The sequence below is a fragment of the Heloderma suspectum genome, chromosome 7 (assembly GCF_057233095.1).
Source record: "Heloderma suspectum isolate Gila_16-S chromosome 7, 16-S_ref, whole genome shotgun sequence".
Lineage (NCBI taxonomy): Eukaryota > Metazoa > Chordata > Lepidosauria > Squamata > Helodermatidae > Heloderma > Heloderma suspectum.
Window position 1 is genome coordinate 83,081,510 of NC_139464.1, and position 22,092 is coordinate 83,103,601.

The window sequence follows — 22,092 nt, forward strand, 5'->3', positions numbered from 1 at the left end:
GCGCTTCTTGCTGCCACCAATTCTCTGCTCCTTTTCCTTGCTCTGTTGGTGCTGCTGTCCCTGGCCCTTCGCCGCCGCTGCTGTCTTCTGTCCAAGCCAGCCAGAAAACAAGGGACTATTTTTTAATTGCTGTCCCTATGTATCCGTGTTTGGTGGACCTGAACTATGCAGTTCACAGTCAGGTGTGCCTGCTTAACTCAAGCCAATATTGGTTGGCCACCATTGGCTTTTCAGGGAGTGCAGCAGTCTGGCAAAAGATGGGAACCCTAAAACTTACCAATCCCACTCGTCTACCTGCTTGAGAGTGGGGAGTAACCATTATTGGAACATCTGAATGTTCTCCCACTAAACTCTTGAATTAATATTGTTTCTGAATCCAACTTTAGGAATCTTGTATATCAGGTGTGGGCAACTTCTGGTCCTCCAGATATTTTGCTCTACAACTTCCATCACCCTAGCCAGCATAGCCAATGGTAAATAATGATGGTGTTGTAGGCCAAAACATCTGGAGGGCCGCAAGTTGCCTACTCCTGTTGTATTATGGAAGTGGTATAGTGTTATGGCAGAAGTTGCTATAAAAATATTTTAGGGAGGAAATAATAGTCCACTTAATTGTTACAATGTATAGCCTATTTTCTTTTCCTTTTAAATTGCTCAGGCAGTATGACACTTAGCCCCACAAAATGGCAGAAGCACAAGGTGAAGCATGAGTGAACAGTTTCTGTGTATATATGTATAGCAACTGCTGTGTGTGTGTACACACACACACAATATTTTACTGTGGATTCAATATTGTGGACTCATAATATGCAAACACATTCTGCTTTTAATACGCATTCACAGCATATATATTAATAGTTCCAAAGAAGCTGTTACAAGGTATGCTCTGAATATGTATTAAGACTAATATACAATATGTAACTAACACCATTCTGTATTAAGAATCTATAATGCAGAATGCAAAGTATACTATAATAGCTCAGAAGGAACTACTGTGATGGATGTTATGAATGCTTATTAATAACATGTACTCAAATCTTGACTAAGACTGCAATCCTATGCATGCTTACCTGGGACTAAGCTTCACTGACTACAATAGTACTTGATTCTGAGTAAACATGCATAGGATTAAACAGTACATCCTTATGGGTCTCTTTATCTGGTCACAGCTAGACTTTATTTTCAAAAATGGGGTTCGGACATTGCTTCTTAATCCCAGAATCTTAGGTGTAACCTGATACTTCCAGCACCTAGCAGAGACTAATTCATTCAGTCTGCAACCTACATCTTCAGACTGGGTCTAAATATAGACCTCATGACTACAACCTACGTCTTCAGACTGGGTCTATAGACCTCATGACTACAACCACTGGCCTAATTTTTGTACTCCCCCCTCTTTCCCCCACTTCCTGCTTTTTGTACCATCCAGCCTGATGAAGAGTTCTGAAGAACTCAAAAGCTTGCACGCTATTTTGTGATGTTAGGGTTGGTCCCAGTAAAGGTATTGCGCAACAGATCATAATATATGACATAGTATTCTTTTTTCCTATATTATTCACTACTTGCATAACAGAAATATTTTCATTATATTTACTATTTTACATTCTAGGTAAGGGCAGAGAGGTAATCTTTCATATGGAAAACATTTTTGTGAAAACAAAAAACAGCATTTGGCACTTTTACAACCTATCGACAAGTTATTACTTTAAAACTGTCAAGAAAATGCAATGTAATTTTATGAGCACCTACAACTCTATACAAATACACATGAAATAGAGATTTCAAATGACAGTAGACTGAAACACCTCTTGCTTACCGAAATGAAAGAAAATACCATAATCTGGAAAATCTCATTTTTCTTCTCAGTTGTATTTTACCTATTATGTGTACAAATAACATCTAAAATTACTGTAATTGAAATACACTAGTGTGATAAAATTGTTTCCATTTACTGAGTTTGTTTACTCTGTGCATCTGATAGCACTTTTTGAACAGCTGATATTACTGTTTGCTGATGGTGATTGGTACTTTCCTCATATGCTTCCTCTTCCAGTAGCAATTTCATGCTGTTGCCATTCAATCTACCTTGCTGGAAATCTACTTATAAACAAAGGTTATTCAAAAACTCTGTGAGCATGTTTCTAAAGGGGTGTGTGTGTTTTAAAGTATGTAGCCTGTGATGGTGCTGTTTAGATAGCTGAGCATTATTCAAACTTAGATTTCATGCTATAATTCTTCCTTAGATTTGCTTCATGCCTTGTAAAGTTTGGTTCTGAGAAGATATTATGGTGCAGATATCATAATTGCTGCAGTGTAATTTAGTTGCCAACACTGCATTTTCTAAATATGTCAGAATATAATGAATTACTAGCTGATGTTTCCTTGTGATTATATGTCATATCATTCACTTCATTCTATGATCTCTTCTCTTTTTACACAAGGTGAATACTGTCTAAATTCAGTGAAACTTACTTCCTATTAAATGAGTTTAGAATTGCAGGCATAATTCCCAACTCCAGTGCTATTAAACTAATGGGATTAAATCTTAAAGATTTAACTTAAATTAAGTTTTTCATTTTAATTGAGCAATGGCCTGTTATAAATGTAAATTTAAATTCTTATCTTCTGCATGTATCCATAAAATATTCTATCCATCTGAAGAATACCAATGGACTCAGTTGTTACCCTCAAAAGAAAGGGTAACAATTTTAACAGAGGAAATTTGGGCAGACTATCTGTCAAAAGTACAGGAACCTTTTTTCTCTCCTTTATTCAATCAGAACAGGTAATATTTAAACTAAAGGAAGGAAACTTTTGAGTAACTCAAGATTGTTATTCAGCCCATAGTCAGCAAACAAAGATAAAAGCATAGGGAAAAACCTCTATTGGTTTGATAAATTGCAACATTTATGCAGAAATGCCAGGTTGGTCTTTATCCAGTCATGTATTCAGATGTTTTAATACCATAATGGAGGAATGATTTCCAATAGGCACTTAATTAACTTACAAACCTAATTTGCTTTCAAGGTTTCAAGTTACAGACAAGACAGGGACAAGGCAGTAAATGAGAAATACATGCTCCCTTAGGAATTAAAAAACCAAACTGGAATAAATGTCTGTATTTCTAGCTCAGTTTAGGCCTCATAAAGCACTTTAACAGCTGACAATAGAAAAATGAAGTCCTTGTAGCCAGCACATAAGCAGGAGGCTAGTTTGGGAGCACAATAATACAGTCAGTTGAAAACAAATTTGATGATATTTTTTGAATGAAGCCCCATCTCTCAAAGTTATGGGGAGTGAGGATCTGATTATATATTCTGCCAACCACCTTCCACTGGAGAATTTCTGCTCCACTGTGGGGCATCAACATATTAAGGCGGAATCTATATTTGGGCCAATGGAGGTTTTAAAATTACTAGAAGCAAGCTTTTGAGTGCCACAGTTCCAGTAATTGTAAGAAACTTCACCACCAAATCCTTTAGATACATGTAAATTCTAGTCACTGTTAACATACATATAAATCCCACTAAGGTAAATAGAACACATGCATGTTTTTTTAGGACTGCAGCTTAATTGTTTTCATGTTGGAGCTTGGCTCCTGCAGGCATAGGTTAAATTTTGGAAGAGCAGATGCAGCCTGTCGTTGTCTCTTGTCACTGCTCAAGATGTAGTGCAAATATCTGTGCCTGAACTGATTTGTGCAGGAAAGTAACCTGAACAATGGAGGTAAATAGTAGTGACATAAGATGAAGTTCTAGGCCTTATTGACCGATGAAAAATTAACAAATCACCAGGTCTATATGGTATCTGCTGAGGGATCGCAAATAACTCAAAAGTGAAATTGCTGATCTTCTAACAAAAATATTTAACTTGTCCCTAGGATCAGCTTCTTTATCTGAGGACCAGAAAGTAGTCAACAACAATTTATAAGAAGGGATCCAGGGCAGATCCAAGTAATCACAGGCTGGTTAGCTTAATGTTTGTTCTGGATAAATTGGTAGAAACCACAGTTTAAGTTAAAATTATCAAGTGTATAGAAGAACAAGTCTTGCTGGAAAAGGATCAACATAGCATCTGCAAAAGTAAGTCATGTCTCACTAACCTTTTAGAGTTATTTTTACAAAGTCCCTCACCACAAGCTCCTAGCAGTCATAGAGGGAAGGTCCTCTTATAGATCAGTAACTGGTTAAAGAACAGGAAGCAGAGCAGGAATAGACAGTTTTCACAATGGAAGGATGTAAAGATCCGAATTGGGACTTATCCTTGTTCATAAATGATCTAGAGTTACGGATGACCAGTGAGGTGGGTAATTTTGCAAATGGCACCAAATTATTCAGGGTGGTTAAAAACAATAAAAGATTGTGAAGATTCCCAAAAGGTATCTCCAAACTGATTTAATGGGAAATAAAATGTGAATGCAGTTCACAGAAATGTGTAAAGAGATGTACATCGGAGCAAAAATAATAACTTCACATACACACTGTTGTGGGGGGGGGGTGTCTAAGCTGGTAGTGACTCACCAGGAAAGAGATTAGGGTTATGGTGAATAGCTCAATGAAAACATCAACCAAGTGCACAGCAGCTGTGAAAAAGGCAAATTCTGTTAGAGATCATTAGGAAAGGGATAAAAAAATAAAACTACCAATATCATAATACAAATCTATGATGTGACTACACTTGGAATACTGTGTACAGTTGTGGTTGCCACACCTCAAAAGGGGTATTGTAGAACTGGAAAAAGACAACCAAAATGATAAGGGAGCTGAATCAAATTCTCCTATGAGGAAAGTTTACAATGTTTGGTGCTTTTTAGTTTAGGAAAAAGGCAAGCATAAAAGCACATGTGTATAAACTATCCATAGTCTGGAGAAAGTACATAGAGAGACACTTCTCTCCCTTTCTCATAGTACTAGAACCCAAGATTCAGGACAGACAAAAAAACAACTTTTTCACACAGTTAAATTATGAAATTAGTTTCCACAAGGTGTGGTAATGGCCATCGACTTAGATGTTTTTAAAAGAGAATTAGACAAATTCATGGAGGATAAAGCTATCCATGACCACACTTACCTGCAAGGGTGTGTGTCTGTTGTGGTGATAGGAGGACGTGTGCCAGCTTTAGCCCAACTATCGGTGAGGCCCAGTGTGTGATCATGGCCATCACAAGATTTCTAGGACCCAAATCTTGTGGCACACATGATTCAAACCTCATGAGAACAGGACTTGGGGCAAGCCTATATAAGGACTTGCTACACTTGATGCAGCCTCATTGTGCAACCCCTTCTCCCTTTGAATTCAAGGTTACCCCAGACATATGCTGATCATCCTATTGGGGGCCAGGAAGGCTTTTCTTCATGCCACAACCAGATTAGAAGGGGATTGGCATGTTTCTTGCCTTCCTTGGTTTTTATGTAACTGGAGAAATGGCACTTGCTGAAATAAAGGTATAAAGCCCTAATGATCTCTGTTGCATCTGATCCCCCTGCCTCTCTTGAATCTTTCTGCCTGAGGTTTTTTTTTCTGAAATCAAATGCCCTCCTTGCCCCTGTCCATACATCCCTCTTTACGGAAACATGTGTCCTTAGGAGACAGGGCCCTTTAAAGACACACACACACACACACACACACACACACACACTACAGCTTGCGGCAACTGCCTCAGACAGCTGATTTGGGATATCATGAAAAAGCAGCGAATTATTCATTACTTAATTTATTAATTATTATTGTATTTTCACTGCTAAGGAAGGGAAAGGTGCTTGTAGGATGTTCTGCCTCAGGGGCCAAAACAACTTGACTGGCTTTGAGCACTGCTGTGCACTTGACTGTGGTTGTGGAGGAAGGTGCCATTTGCTGCTCTGCCTCAGGCAGCAAAATGTCTTGGGCAAGCCCTGGACATGGCTGTAGAGACCTGTGGGATGAGAAAAGGCTGCTGAGATGCTACAGGAACCTATGTGGGGTAGGGAAACAACTGAGGGTACAGCGAGATCTGTGGATGGGGAAAAATGTTCAGGATTACATCAAATTTACTGTATAATCTTAAACATGTTTACTCAGAAGTAAGTCATACTGAGTTCAATGGGATTTACTCCCAGGTAAGTGTATGTAGGACTGGAGTCTTACTCCATAGTAAATGTGCTCAGAGCTGAAACCTACCTTATCCACCCTGAATATCTGGATCTAGAGAGAAACCTGGGGATTGATAACGTCAGTAATAAAAACCCCCACCCAAACTAAGGTAGCCATGTTGGTCCATGAGAAATTAAAAAAACAAAAACAAATCCACAGTTGCGGAATACCTTTATTAGGAATTTTGGTTGGTCCTAATAAAGGTATCCAACGATGCATGTTGGTACTTTAAGAGTTGTATGATGTCAAGTTTGCTAGAAATGTAATATTGCAACATCTGGTGTAGATTTTAGGATTTCAAGAAATTAGAACCCAAGAACTGTAAAAAAAATGTGTTCTAGAATTCCAGAAACTACCAAAATAAAGTGTTTGAAATAAAATGAGGAACCACCTTTGGCTGTGGCTCTCTCTGCTTCCTTTCCTGGTCCAGGGACCAAGGGCAACAAAGCAACATCCTCTAGTCCTGAGGTCTCTGTCCAGTACTGTTGTGCTTGTTGGTGATGGGGGTGTGGGAAGAGTGAACAAGGATTTTGTTGTTTATTCGGTCAGTCGCTTCCGACTCTTCGTGACTTCATGGACCAGCCCACGCCAGAGCTTCCTGTCGGCCGTCGCCACCCCCAGCTCCCCCAAGGTCGAGTCCGTCACCTCCAGAATATCATCCATCCATCCTGCCCTTGGTCGGCTCCTCTTCCCACTTTCCCTAGCATCAGCATCTTCTCCAGGGTATTCTGTCTTCTCATTATGTGGCCAAAGTACTTTAGTTTTGCCTTTAATATCATTCCCTCAAGTGAGCAGTCTGGCTTTATTTCCTGGAGTATGGACTTGTTTGATCTTCTTGCAGTCCAAGGCACTCTCAGAATTTTCCTCCAGCACCATAGTTCAAAAGCATCTATCTTCCTTCGCTCAGCCTTCCTTATGGTCCAGCTCTCGCAGCCATAGGTTACTACAGGGAATACCATTGCTTTCACTATACAGACCTTTGTTGTCAGTGTGATGTCTCTGCTCTTAACTATTTTATCAAGATTTGTCATTGCTGTCCTCCCAAGAAGTAAACGTCTTCTGATTTCCTGGCTGCAGTCAGCATCTGCAGTAATCTTTGTGCCTAGAAAGACAAAGTCTGTCACTGCCTCCACGTTTTCTCCCTCTGTTTGCCAGTTATCGATCAAGCTGGTTGCCATAATCTTGGTTTTTTTGAGGTTTAACTGCATCCCAGCTTTTGCACTTTCTTCTTTCACCTTCGTCAAAAGGTTCCTCAGCTCCTCCTCGCTTTCAGCCATCAAAGTGGTATCATCTGCATATCTGAGATTGTTAATGTTTCTTCCAGCGATTTTAACTCCAGCCTTGGCTTCATCAAGCGCAGCATGTCGCACGATGTGTTCTGCGTACAAGTTGAATAGGTAGGGTGAGAGTATACAACCCTGCCGTACTCCTTTCCCAATCTTAAACCAGTCTGTTGTTCTGTGGTCTGTTCTTACCGTTGCTACTTGGTCGTTACACAGATTCCTCAGGAGGCAGACAAGATGACTTGGTATCCCCATACCACCAAGAACTTGCCACAATTTCTTATCATCCACACAGTCAAAGGCTTTAGAATAGTCAATAAAACAGAAATAGATGTTTTTCTGAAACTCCATGGCTTTCTCCATTATCCAGCGGATATTGGCAGTTTGGTCTCTAGTTCTGTTGCCTTTTCTAAACCCATCTTTTCTTGATGTCTTCTGCTTCTGTTAGGTCCTTGCCATCTTTGTTTTTGATCATACCCATTTTTGCCTGGAATTTACCTCTGATGTTTCTAATTTTCTGGAAGAGGTCTCTTGTCCTTCCTATTCTATTATCTTCTTCCTCTTCCACGCATTGCTTGTTTAAAAATAATTCCTTATCTCTTCTGGCTAACCTCTGGAATTTTGCATTTAATTGGGCATATCTCCCCCTATCACTGTTGCCTTTTGCTTTCCTTCTTTCTTGGGCTGCTTCCAGTGCCTCAGCAGACAGCCATCTTGCCTTCTTGGTTTTCTTTTTCTTTGGGACTTTTTTGTTGCTGCCTCTTGAACAGTGTTGCGAACTTCTGTCCATAGTTCTTCCGGGACCCTATCTACTAAATCTATTCTTCACCTCCACTGCATTTTCATGAGGAATATTAGTGAGCTCATATCTACTTGATCTGTGGGTCTTCCCTATTCTTTTTAGTCTGATTCTAAATTGTGCAATAAGAAGTTCGTGATCTGAACTACAACCCGCTCCAGGTCTTGTTTTTACCAACTGCATAGATGTCCGCCACCTTTGGCTACAAAGGATGTAGTCAATCTAATTTCGGTGTCGACCATCTGGTGAAGTCCATGTATAAAGTCGTCTCTTAGGTTGTTGGAAGAGAGTGTTTGTTATGCACAGTGAGTTGTCTTGGAAAAATTCTATCAACCTATGTCCTGCTTCATTTTGTTCTCCCAGACCATTCTTGCCTGTAATTCCAGGTGTCGTTTGACTACCCACCTTAGCATTCCAGTCTCCTGTAATGAAAATAACATCTTTTTTGGCGTACTATCCAGTAGGTGCTGCAGATCCTCATAGAACTCATCTACTTATGCTTCTTCAGCATCTGTGGTTGGGGCGTATATTTGGATCACTGTGATGTTAAATGGCTTACCCTGAATTCGGATTGAGATAATTCTGTCATTTTTTGGATTGTATCCAAGCACTGCTTTAGCCACTTTATTATTAATTATGAAGGCTACTCCATTTCTTCTGTGGTCCTCTTGTCCACAGTAGTAGATCTGGTGGTCATTTGATGTGAAGTGGCCCATTCCAGTCCATTTCAGTTCACTGGCACCCAAAATGTCTATATTTAATCTTGACATCTCCCCAGTAACCACATCCAATTTGCCCTGGCTCATAGATCTTACATTCCAGGTTCCTATGGTGTGTTGATCTTTAGAACATCAGATTCGTCGTTCACCACCAGCACCATTGGCTGCTAGCCATCCTTTCGGCTTTGAGCTAGCTGCATCATCACATCTGGGGCTAGTTGAACTTATCCTCTGTTCCTCCCCAGTAGCATTTTGACCATCTTCCGACCTGGGAGTCCCATCTTCTGATGGTATACTGACATATCTCTGGTTGTACTGATCCATTTAGTTTTCATGGCAAGAATACTGGGGTGGGTTGCCGTTTCCTTCCCCAGGGATCGTACTTAGTCTGACCTCTCTGCCATGACCTTTCTGTCTTGGGTGTCCCTTCATGGTTTAGCTCATGACGTCATTGAGGTGCTCAAGCTCCAGCACCATGACAAGGTAACTATCTCCTTTGCTGAAGGAGCAAGGATTTACTCAGAAGTAAATCCCACTATTTTTAATGGGGGTTACTCCCTAGTAATTGTGTAAGTTTGCAGCCTAAGAGCACGGGTTAATGAGCTCTACGTGGGCTTACCCTTGAAGACTGTTCGGAAGCTGCAGCTGGTACAAAACACGGCGGCTCGCCTGATTAAAGGCAGCCGCCGGCGTGATCACATCACTACAGTGCTGAAGGAGTTGCACTGGTTACCAGTTGTTTTCCAGGCCAAATTCAAGATGTTGGTTTTGACCTTTAAAACCCTATATGGTTCTGGCCCAGCCTATCTAAAGGAGCACCTCCAGCAACACCAGACAGGCTGCTCAACAAGATCAGCCTCTGATGGCCTTCTGTCTGTCCCATCACGAGGGAGAAGGCCTTCTCTGTGGTGGCTCCCACTCTGTGGCACTCCCTCCCTAGGGAACTCTGCCATGCCCCCTCTTTAATGAGCTTCCACCACGCATTAAAAATGTCGTGGTCCAGGCAGGCATTTGGGGTGGGTTAGGGTATTTTTAGAAATATGTTTTATTGTAGATTTTGTTTTAAAACTGTTTGTATTGCTGTACATTGCCCAGAGTGGCTGGGTGTAAATCAGCATATGCACATTTGTGTATTTTTTGGTCCTTTGGGTCTGGACCCTGGTCTTTTAGGCACCTAGCATTGCCACTGCTCCCTGTTATGGTGCCCAGAGAGAGAGAGCAAGAGGAAGGAGCTGTTGCCTTCTCGTCTTTGCTACCCTTTAGAAGGAGAAGGACTCAGAGGAGGAGAGGGGAGGTTAATTTTCCCTTGCTTATTTTTAGCCTTTGTTGTGGGGTAAGGGAAAGGAGGAGGAGTTATTCCTATTTACTGTTTTCTTGCCTCTCCTCACCAACTGGCTTCTTTTCCTTCAAAATAAAAGTGGCAGTGGTTAAGTACTCTTTTTTGAATATACTACATGTGTAGTAGACTACTGTCACTGGCCGGCTGTGTAGATTCTTTCTGAACTTTACACAGAAATTGCACAGGTTGTGCCAATTGCATTTCATGACTCTTTGGCCCATTATTTACTATGTTGGTCCTGTATAGTTGTGAGTTGGCAGAGAAGGAAAGGCAGGCAGGCGAGAGGTGCACAGAAATATGTAAGTTCTTAGGCACAACAGATTTTGATTAGAATCTTCCTCGGGGCCATTGTAAAACACAAACACCCTGTCTTCTCCAAATACTCTGCTGCCTCTCAGAAGGAACAAGCAAGGAGCAGAAGGTGGCCGTTCCTTAGAAAGGGAAGCCATCACTTTGGGGCTGCTCACTCAGTGGGTGGTTTGGAGGAATGGGCCCAATGCCCACACCGCCATGTCAGAAGGAGAGCGCAGGTGAGAGGATGAAGCGGCGGCTCTTCCTATGGCCCTCTGTGCTGCACCACCCCAGTGAGAGAGGATGACCAGAGACACAGGTTGCTGCTCACATCTGCCTCTAGGTAGCACTGTGGGCCCAAGGGGTTGTATCCAATGCTAGTCCTGCTTAAAGTAGACCCATTAAAATGGGTCTTAAGTTAGATTAACGTTGTATACAATCCAGTCCTCCCTACTGCAATGCCCAGAGCAGGTGAATATGACAGAAGTGGCAAGAGCTGCTGCGGTCTCTTGCACGCTTCCCTGCTCCCCCTAGAAGGCACAGAACATCACAAGGGGTGACCCTGGAGCAGCGGGAATAGGTTCCAGGGATCTTATGGCTGGGGGCCTTTTCTTTGCTCTTTTCCAGTCTCTGTTGAGGGCAGGAAAAATAAGAGATTCTATTTACTGAATGATCAGTTATGCTCACAAGTGGGTGGCTTTTCCTTTGAAATGAAAACATCAGCGTTAAGCACCCTTTTTCAAATATGTATTTAACGTCACATACAGTTAGGCCCTAAGGCAGGCTTACTTGGGACCAGGCCGTTCCCATTTTAAATGGGCCAAAGCAGACAGGCTTTAAATCCGTATCTAGCTTGTTGTTGTTCAGTGGTGTCCAACTCTTCGTGACCCCATGGACCATAGCACGCCAGGCCTTCCTGTCCTGCACTCTCTCCCGGAGTGTGCTCAAGTCCATATTCATTGCATTGGTGATGCTATCTAGCCATCTCATCCTCTGCCGTCCCCTTCTCCTTTTGCCTTCAGTCTTTCCCAGCATCAGGGTCTTTTCCAGAGAGTTTTCTCTTCGCACCTTATCTATCAGCTACGTCTTCTTTCTTTTCATTTTTACTGTAGAGTAGGCACAGGGCCCCGATCCATATTGAGACCCTAGCATGGGGTAGAGGGGCTTTTGAGATCTAGATGGGGGGGGGCCTGCACCTACTCTAGAGTAAAAATGAAAAGACCTAGCTGCTGAAACACAGCTTTAAAGCCACGTCTTAAGAATGCCATCGAAGCACCGTTGCTCTTTACTGCTGCCCGCCTCAAGCGCCCGGCGGGTTGTGCGCAAAGCGGCGTGAGGGAAGAGCCAGCCAGCCAGCCAGCCCCAAATGTGTGGGTGTGGAGGAGGGAGGGGCACGAAACTTGTGCCGAAGTCGAAGGGACTTCCTTCGCTGGGTGGCTCCGTCTGGGCCCGGGCAAGAGGCTGCCTCCGGGGCGGGGTGCTGCTGTTGCAGCTGCAAGAGAGGCTAGCGGGCGCGAAGGAGGAGGTGGCCCGCGGGAGGCGGGCTGTTGGGGAAGCAGCTGGGCCGAGAGGAACTTCTGCTAAGTTCCCCCCTCCCCTCCCAAGCGGGGAAGGAGAGGCAAGAATTCCTCGGCGCCCCCGTCCCGCCAAGGAAATGCCAAGGTAAGGGCGCTGAAGTTTCGCTTTTCGGCGGAGGTAGCGGTTGTTTTCCACGCCTCTCCTGCTCCAGAGGCCCGAGGCTCAGGCTGCATTTGCGGTTTCCTCGATAGCGCGCGCTTTCGCGCACTCGCCTGCGCGTTTGGGCGAAAACCGAAGACTGCCCCGAAGGGGCCAGGGAGGCCGACACCGCGCCTGCTGCCGTCGAGTGGCAGAGCTGGGGCTTCACTTGTGCCGGCGCATCTCCCTTCGCCCCCAAGCGAGTCAGGCGGGCCGGCGGGCGTGTGAGCGCGCATAACATCCGTTTGAACGACTTCATTTGTTTATTCCTTCAGGGCTGTGGGTTAGTCTCGTCGAAAGGGGAGGCGAGCGCTCTTTATTACTCGGAGGACAGAGCTGGCAGATGTCCCAAGCGAGAGAACCTCTTCCTCCGGGGCCTGAAGGGCCAGAGCGTGCAGCTCCGGCTGAAAACAGCTTTTTGATCCCATTCCCGCGAGGTAAGTTGCTTGAAAGTTTCTTTGGAAGCGCAGCGACGGCGTAACAGCTGAAACGATACTGCCGTAACAGGGTTTTGTGTCAGGGGTTTGAGGGGTGTGGGCTTTTCCATATCATATAGCTTCCCCCCATCCATATCCTGTTAGGGAGGGGCAATTCTTCTTTAATGCAGCCACAAAATGATCAGTTTGTGTCTCATGTCTCACTTCCTTTTCCTTCTCCAGTTCAAAACACTAGATAAGCCTTCCCCAACCTGGTGCCCTCCGGATGTTTCGGACGACAGCTCTCATTCTCCCCGGTAATCGGCTGTGCTGATGGGAGCTGTAGTCCAAAACAACTGGAGGGCACCAAGTTGGGGAAGACTGCACTAGATGCGTTCAGAAAGCTATTGCTACTCTTACTGCCCTTCTTTCCGGGCCTTTTGCTTATTGCCACACCTCCCAAATTCCTTGGCAGGCTGAAGAATGCAGAAGTAATGTGTACTAACCCTCATTCACCTTGTAAGTCAACTGTAGTTCTTTTGAAGCTCTGGGGTGGGGGTTAACATACTCCTAGGTCTTCTCTCCCCCCCCCCGCCCCCCCACCTGCAAGTGTTCACATAGGCAACTCCTCCAGAGTATACACGTGCAATAGAATATGTGTGCGGGGCTGGTTAACTTTGCCTGCCATGTTAACTAGTGATAAGATTGACGCAAGTATGGTTATGTTGGAGGATGGTCACGTGAAATAATTCTTTTTATCTTAAGTGCTCTGTGTGTTAGCAGCAGGAAAGTTGGGTTTTGGATACCCTTTTCTATAAATAAAATGAGAGAAGTTCAGGCCCTCCTCTCCTTTTTAAGATAGCATGTAGTATTTTTGCCATTTCTTGATTTTTATTCTTCTGCAAGCAGCAATTTGGATTTAAAGGATACTGGATGATATAAAACAGTATTTGAAGACCAAATAAATACATGCCCTGTTCCACAACTGTTTAGTGGCAATCTGGCATGGTTATATTGTTGCAGCAGCAACCTAAACTTGGAGATGAATTTGAGGTACTAGAAATATCTACAATGAATAATAAAACACCCTGCTTGTGGAAGTGTTTAACTGGATTACCTTTGCCATGTAGCTTTCTGCAGACTCAAAATGTTAGATAGTAGATAGAGAAAATAAATGGCTTGTTTACTCAGCAGTTTGCCCACATAATTGTGCATAAGATTGTAGCTTCTTACTAAAGCTGCAATCCTATGCAAGCTTAGTTCAGTTTAAGCCCCACTGAACGTAGTGGGGTTTACTTCCAAGTAACACAGACATTGCAGCGTATGGCACAAAGAGCTGTGGCGGAGACTACTGCAGCTGGCTTTTCGTGGACGTGATTAGAGGCCTAACCACATGTTATGTTAGTAGCATGGCCCGCAGCCACGGCATGGTATTTTAAAAATTCAATCCTAGATACAGGAGGAAGATTTCAGTTGGGATCATAGCACATGGGGAAGAGGGGTTTAACCCTTTCCTGCTTAGCTGCAGTCTTGATGCAAATGGTCCCTCTCCTGCACTGCCTTTTTTCTATTGCTAAGGGCAGTGCCAGCAGGGGAAGGGGGCACATTTCATTGGGATTGTGGCTGGGGAGGGTTAAACCTCCCTTCCTCATGTGCTGCCACCCCAATGGAAATCAGGGGCCCTTCCACTTAGGATTTTTAAAAAATCCTGATGGGGCAGTATGCCACCATATAAATATAATGTGAAGCTATCCCCTAAGACTGCCCTGACCAGCTTTATCTGGTGCACCAGCTGCACCTCTTCCTGGCAAATTTGGATCTCACCACAGTCATTCATGCCCCAGTGATCTCCAGGCTGGTCTACTGTAATACACTCTACATAGAGTTGCCCTTAAAAAGTGTTGTTCAAAATGCTGCCGCCAATTTATTGTCTGGAGTTTGCCATTGTGAGCGTTTTAGGGCACAATCCTATGGGATTCACCCTTTATACTCATAAGCTTCCAAACTTGGAGGTTTACGAGTATCCAGTGCAGAGTGGGAGGTGCAGTGGAAGTGATCACCTCCGTGGCACCTCACACTCTGCATTTCAGCTAGATGGCCATTTTTGCCCATCTAGATGAGATGTCTCGGAGGGAGAGGGAAGGAGACCGGAGGGGATACGGCCTAAGCCAGCCTCCCCAGTCCCCTCCCTGCCCACAGGAACATCCCCTTCACCTTCCCTCCGAAATCGTTTTTGCGACCAGAGTCAGCTGGCATGGTTCTCCCCATGCCAGCTAGGAGGGGGAGGGAGCTCAGATTCCTGGCCCCAAGGTCAGAGTGCTGTCTCTGACCTCAGATCCAGGTATCTGAAATATGCTATGGCCCCTCAGACTCTGTTTTTAGCAGTCTGTTTCTTTCCAGCTTCCATTCGAAGTGCTGTAGTTGACTTTAAAGCCTTAAATGTCTTGGGATCTGGGTATCCTAAGGACTGCCTTCTTCCATACATGCCACACCGCCACATATGCTCCATGTAACATCTGAAGGCTTGTTTATTTTATTTTATTTTATTTTAAACATTTGTATCTCTCACCTATATCATTTTGGGTGCCTCTGTTAAGAGAAGTCGAGTAGATGTCCTCCAGGCACCAACGTTGCAGAATGCCTTCCCCAGAGAGGTCCGCCAGGCCCTGACATTGTGTACTTTCAGGTGTCAGGCTAAAATTTGGCTCTTTCAGGAAGCCTTTGACTAAATTGATTCTGCTGCTATTTCTATTGTTTTCTGTTTTAACTTATGGTGGTATTATGCAGTATTTATGTGTTTCCCTGCTGGGGAAGTATTTTCTGTTATGTTTTATTTTCCTGCAGCTATTTTGTATTTTTGTATTAATGTTTTTATTGTGTCTCTTCTATAGTTTTTAAAAAAGTAATGTATATAATTAAGGCAGAGGGGTCCCACTTGCCATGTTACCATTGTATACAAATAGTTTACTTGTGTGTGAGTAATTCTATATAAAAGTAAGCCAGCTGCACCAACCTCTGCAACAGTTCAGATTTTAGTCTGTGTGTTGTTGGGATGTGTGGGTAATTCCTGTCTGTCCCTTTGTTCTTCACACTAAATCTGGGCCATGCATTTCATGATCACTGCAGGCTGTGCATTTCCTGATTAATGCAGCATTTGAGTAAATGCTGAATGTTACGTTTTCATTGGAAAAGAGTGTGTTCTTCATAATTTCATGTGACTTACTATTTCGATCTCTGCAAATGTCAGAGTTCTTTTTTGGGATACTTTCTGTGTTAGTAAGGTAGAAAGAGCTCATCCTTGATACAGTTTGGACATACTGGTCACATTTGCATGTCACAACAACCCAGGAAATCTTGGGTTGTTGTGAATAAAGTAGGAGTGATTGAGTGTGCTAAGTCCTGCCAGTGGATGGCAAGCAGGAGGAGCTAAAGAACCCAGGGATGGAGTGTCCCTAGGTAGTTTAGCTGCAGTAGAAGTAAATGGGTAGCAGGAACATTTGCTCGCTCCCACTTTGTTTGCAACAACCCATAGTTTAAAGAAGCAATCCTGGATTGTTGTGACATCCGAAGGCAGCCACTTTATCAGCATATGCCCCTATCCTAGAAGAATAAGGTCAGTGTTTCATGGGCTGAAGCAACTCTGTGGTCTCTACCAGCATATGGGTACCTGATTTACTTAAAACCCATGGAGATACAAACTACTTAGTCATGCAAAGTATTGTGCATATGGCCAAAGGCTATTGTGTCAAATTTCTCAGTGGCACCCTAGTTGTGGAAAGTTCTTCCAAGAAAGATTTGCCGGGTACTTGCCTTTTGACAGCAGGCAAAGACCTTTTCATTTTTCCAAGCTTTATAGATGCAGTTTTAATCATGTGGACTATTTCATGCTGTATTTATGGCTTTCTGGCTTTTAGCTTGTGTGTGTGTGTGTGTGTGTGTAAGAATATAATTGGGAAGGGCATATAATTGAAGGGTGATGTAAAAATACTAATAATAACAAGGACTTGAGAAATTATGTGACAAACTGTCCCACAAACGGTTCTAGAAGAAAGCCAGGCAATATAAAGCCCGCTGCAAGTCCATGCCTTGCTTGCTGCCATTGATAAACTACACCCAGACATGTTGGTCACAGTATGTTGGTGGATTTTGTAACAGTTCCTACTGCCATTCCTCTAAATATTTAAGTAACCTTGCAGGACGCTACTTTCCCCACCCTCACAAAAAAGTGAAACTTGGTGCAAGCAGATACCCCTGCCCATAAATACCAGTTCAAATGCAAACACTTAATTAACTGAAACATAAGTGTACTCACAGTTAGGAAGGTAATCTCTTAAACTTCCATCTAGGTGGGAGTTGAGATCTGGCTGCTCAGGTATGCAACAGAGGCGGCATAGCAGATCCAAAATCTCAGCCAGGTGGACACAAACCCTAATATGCAATGGGGAAAGAGGAATCTAGGTTAAGTACACAATGACTCTGGCTACCTCGTCTCTCTTTGGAATTCAACTGGGTGCCCCTTCTCACACAAACACCTCCACCGTGTGAGCTATAGCAGAGGTGAGCAAACTTCAGGCTTGTAGGATCTACTTCATTTTTTAATAGAACCTGAAGTCCACCAACCAGAGCCAGGTGCAAAATAGTGGCTCAGGCAGGTGGACATATGCTCATAATTAAGGAACAGGGTGTCTCTGAGCACATGTTCCATCTATGAATTTGTGATCAGTATCAGAACAGAACTCGCAAGTCCTTTCACACAAGAATCAACTCCTGGTTTTCTTCCAACATTTTTCCTCTAATTTGGGTGGTGGGCAGGGGTGCGCTTTTTAGTTGTTGCTGTTAGACAGTTGGGAGACAGAAACCCTGGCTATCTAATGCAAATCACCAAAAGATCCACCAGTAGATCTTAATCTAACTTCTGCCCACCACTGGCCTATAGCCTGTCAGCCCAAGTCAGCATTTGTGTTGCCTTTGTAGAAGGAGGCTAGCAAGAACTAGTAATGTCTGCAAAGTTTGGGCTGAGAGACAATAGCCCATCCTCTTCACAGTGGACTGATGGTGTGGGAGGGATATCTAGTTGTTTTCCAAAGAGAGAGGAGGTGGGCTGAGTCATTGCATAAATTGCCCTTTGGTTCCTGAGTGCTGATTTGAATTTGTGTTTAGAGATGTAAAATTTTGGGAATTTTGAGGCCATGGAGAAAATTTTTTCCTGGTTTTTTTTTTCCAGAAAAATTGGACACTTCGGAAAAATTGAAAATTAGCAATAATTATTTTTAGTACTCTTTACAGATCTGAAGTCACTTTGTTGCTTTAAGACAGCCTTCTCCAACCTGGTGAAATAATGATTCTCCAATCATTATTTCCGGACATTTTGCATCTCTAGTCTTTCTATAAAAGTGTTCTTATTACATAGTTTTTAGAAATCTTTTTGGGGGTGTAAAGGCTGAGTAATAATATATAAATACTTTGTCTTAAATTCTAAAAGAAAATATTTCATAATCCAAAACTGTCCAGCTTTTCAGAAAAAACAAAAACGGTCCTCAGAAAAAAATGGGGAAAATCCGTTTTTTACCAAATTTTTCCGTTTTTTTTTCCTGGCCCTTCACATCTTTATTGGAGTTGAATATTAATTTGGAGAACAACTACTTAATGGTGATGCAATGTTATTTTAATTGTATTTCTTCTTCTTATCTGCTTCTTTGATCAGAGATAATGTTCCCATATTCAGCCCATAATGCCAATGTTGCAGCTGCCTGAAAGCCCCGCTCAGGGTCAAGCGGACGTTCTTCAAATCAAGCATAGCAGAGCTGTGTGTGATTGGATTATTTACTTCAGTGTAAGTGCACATGGTCCTGATTTGGATCAGGACCATGGCATTCTGGGAAAGGGGAATTTAAGTTTCCCTCACCTGTTTTCATCCCCCAATTCCCCCTCCCTGGAATCAATTGAGGCTTTTTTCCTTTTTTTAACTCCCTGTTGGGATGGGGTGGAATTTTGGGGGCAAAAATGGGAGGGGGAACCTTACATCCCCTTTCCTGGAGTGCCATGGTCCTGATCCGAATCAGGGCTGTGTTTGCTTGCATAGAAGTATATAATTTAAAGAACCTTTAGTTTGCCCCTCAGACTCATAGCTTGGGATCTGTAGCCTGGTGTGAACTGAAAATATCCTAGAAGATAAATTGGTGGGGGTGGGGTGGGGTGGGGTTCTGTTTTGTAATATAGAGAATAATTGATAGGTAACTGGACTTAGTATTTTTCTGAGGAGGTTTTTGCTGCGTAGAAACTCGTTGGAGTAATTTAGGTTGCAAGTCTAGGTTGGTAAGCATGGAAAGCTTGTGGAACAAGAGATGAAATGCAAATATAGCACCCTAATTTAGAATAGCACACAGTCTTTTGTAAAGATAGATATGCTTTGGTCAGAGATAATTTTCCTGAGTTGAAAACGTGGCATTTTTGCCTTTGTTGTGCTGTGATAGAAATAGGTGGTAAATTGACGCAGAGTGGTAGGTGGCAGTATTGCAACCAAAACTCTCCCCATGACCTGAGTTGGATCCCAGCGGAAGCCGGGTCTCAGGTAGCCGGCTCGGGTCGACTCAGCCTTCCATCCTTCCAAGGTTGGTAAAATGAGTACCCAGCTTGCTGGGGGAAAGGTAGTCATGACTGGGGAAGACAATGGCAAACCACCCCGCTATAGTCTGCCATGAAAATGCCAGCACAAGCAGCGTCCCTCTAGGGGTCAGTAATGACCCAGTGCTTGCACAGGAGGAACCTTTCCTTTCACAATTACTCTTATTTCCCAGATCCTGTATCACACTTTACTGGTAAGTGGTTTACTATTATGAGTAATAGGATTTCCCCTGTTTTACTATTGAGCAATTTACTAAGATTTCTCAGATTTATTAAATACTGCTGTTTTGAGTGATACTACTGTTTTGAGTGATGAATCATACCTTCTCATAATTCAGTTGTATATTTATCTTATGTTCATCTTGAGTCTAACATAGCTATGAATATATTGTATCAGATAAGAAAATTTCTGGAAATGCGTAAGTGTCAATGTTGCAAAGACACACTTCTACATTCAGTTTCATACGTGTAATTTCAATTAAGATTATTAATGTCCATGTGGCAATGATATTCTTTCTGAAGTCAAACCTAAACTGTCTTCTTGACATTTGGTCTTATCTTAGACCATCTTGGTCTATTTAGTCTAGCGGTAATCTGCTAAAGTATGCTTTTCAGCCAGAACCTGCAATCTACTGAAGCAACATCAGCAAGTCTGGCAGAGTCAAACTAGGGATGTATGGATCCTGTAAGATCTGTTCTGTCTGTATTTTGCGGATTGTCAGGCGCCTTTTATTCCGTTGTCGGCCCAAAGATGGAATCAGATTTTTTTTAGTGTCTGCAAATGTTTTTGTTTGCGCAAATTCACACATGCAAAAATGTGCAGCTTTACCCCAAATGCACACATTCCCCCAAATGCGCATTTTCACACTTTAGTCCATGGGGAAAATGCACATTTTTGGCTGGGTTTTAAAATTGTTTTGCGTATTTTTCTACTACAAATTTGTGCGGATTTCCTGAAGGTTAAAAAAAAAATGGGTCAAAGGCCGCAGAATCTGCCTCACAGGGGAAAAGCCAGTCCACCTCAGAATCTGTGGGTCAGATTCACAAAAATCCAAACTCAGTTGGTTCCACTGCAGATTTCTGTGCCACCCCTACTCAAAACTTGCTTTGAAGTTTCCACTGTAGAAGGAAGCTAATGCTGCTGTTGCAGTGTTGGAAAAACAAGCAGCTTTTCTGTTTAAAATATTGCTTGCCTCTTTTGCACTACAAGCAGCTGCTGTGGAACCTTCAATTAAATCTCTGGCTCCATTCACAGCTGTTCCATGCACATTTTCATGCCTTAACTGGATTGGAGCCCAAGTGTTTAAAGTCTAGCCACTCCCAGTAGTAATGTATGGCTGTGAGAGCTGGACTATAAGGAAGGCTGAGCGCCGAAGAATTGATGCTTTCGAACTGTGGTGCTGGAGAAGACTCTTACGAGTCCCCTGGACTGCAAGGAGGTCAAATCAGTCCATCCTAAAGGAAATCAACCCTGAGTGCTCATTGGAAGGACAGATAATGAAGCTGAAGCTCCAATATTTTGGCCACCTAATGCGAAGAGAAAACTCCCTGGAAAAGACCCTGATGCTGGGAAAGACTGAAGGCAAAAGGAGAAGGGGACAGCAGAGGATGAGATGGCTAGATAGCATCACGGATGCAATGAATATGAACTTGAGCACGCTCCGGGAGAGAGCGCAGGACAGGAAGGCCTGGCGTGCTATGGTCCATGGGGTCACGAAGAGTCGGACACGACTGAACGACTGAACAACAACAACAACAACACTAAAGTATCTGAAATGTACCTCTGAAATTCAGATACTTTTATTTATTTATTTATTTCATTTCTATACTGCCCAATAGCTGAAGCTCTTTAAGCAAATAATGTTTTCCCTTTAATTAGTTTTACCAATTTTAAACTTAGACAACTGAGATTTGGGGTGTTTGTATAACCACTAAAGTACAAGAGACCACTTTGAAAGTTGGTCATGTAAAGATACCTGGAATTGCTTCATTAAATACTCTGATAGGATTTTGGTTATATGGCAGTTTTTTTGAATATAGGTAAATAAATGTAATAATAGTTTTCTGTTAAGTGGAAAGTTCCAGTTCTGTGCATATATGCACATATTGTATGATGGACCTCACCCTCTTACTCATTCTGGCCAAAATATTTTGATTATCAGACTTTCAAATTGTTTATGATGAACTATGGAGGTTCAAAGGGTTTACATATATGTAACCCTTGTTTTTCTTAAAAAGATACAGCATCCAAAGAAATTATAGCAGGACTAGGGAAACTTCAGCCTGAGGGCCAGGTGTGGCCCACAGGGCATCCCCATCTGGTCTGTGGCCAGCCCTCCTGGTCCCATCCCCACATGGGGATTTAGGCTTGAGAAAAAGCTTCTCATTGGAGCCAGTGGAAGACTTTTCAAGGTTAATTTCTGTGCAGAAGCAGGGCATTTGGGGGTGGGTGGGGGTGGTTTGCAACTGGGGAGGGAAGAGTTAACCCATTTCATTTCCTGTCATCTCTCACCATTCAACTTCATTAGATGATCCTGGTTCTAGCATTATGAGAGATGGAGAAAAACATCTTCCTATCTGTTTTCTCCACGCTGCATATACATTTATATGGCTTTATCATGCCCTCCCCCCCACCTTGTTCCCTGTTTTCTTGGCATGTCCTCCTGGAGCCAAGTGGTGGCGATCAAGCAGAATGCATTGGCATGCTTGCTCATGTGTAGTAATCCAGAATTTGCAAAAATACTGACGTCTGAATCCCTGTGGCAAGCTGATTTTG

At 42.9% G+C, this 22,092-nt stretch overlaps 1 protein-coding gene across 1 annotated transcript in view; it reads left to right on the forward strand.

Annotated features, from left to right (window-relative positions):
• Positions 1-12,092: 12,092 nt before the first annotated feature.
• The window catches only part of MDFIC (MyoD family inhibitor domain containing), a 76,738-nt gene continuing 66,738 nt past the window's right edge, over positions 12,093-22,092 (forward strand). Inside the window, exons 1-2 of the mRNA XM_084810792.1 lie at positions 12,093-12,222; positions 12,552-12,713. Coding sequence (XP_084666918.1) covers positions 12,620-12,713 — 94 coding nt within the window. The 5' untranslated portion in view covers positions 12,093-12,222; positions 12,552-12,619. The remainder of the gene's footprint in view (positions 12,223-12,551; positions 12,714-22,092) is intronic.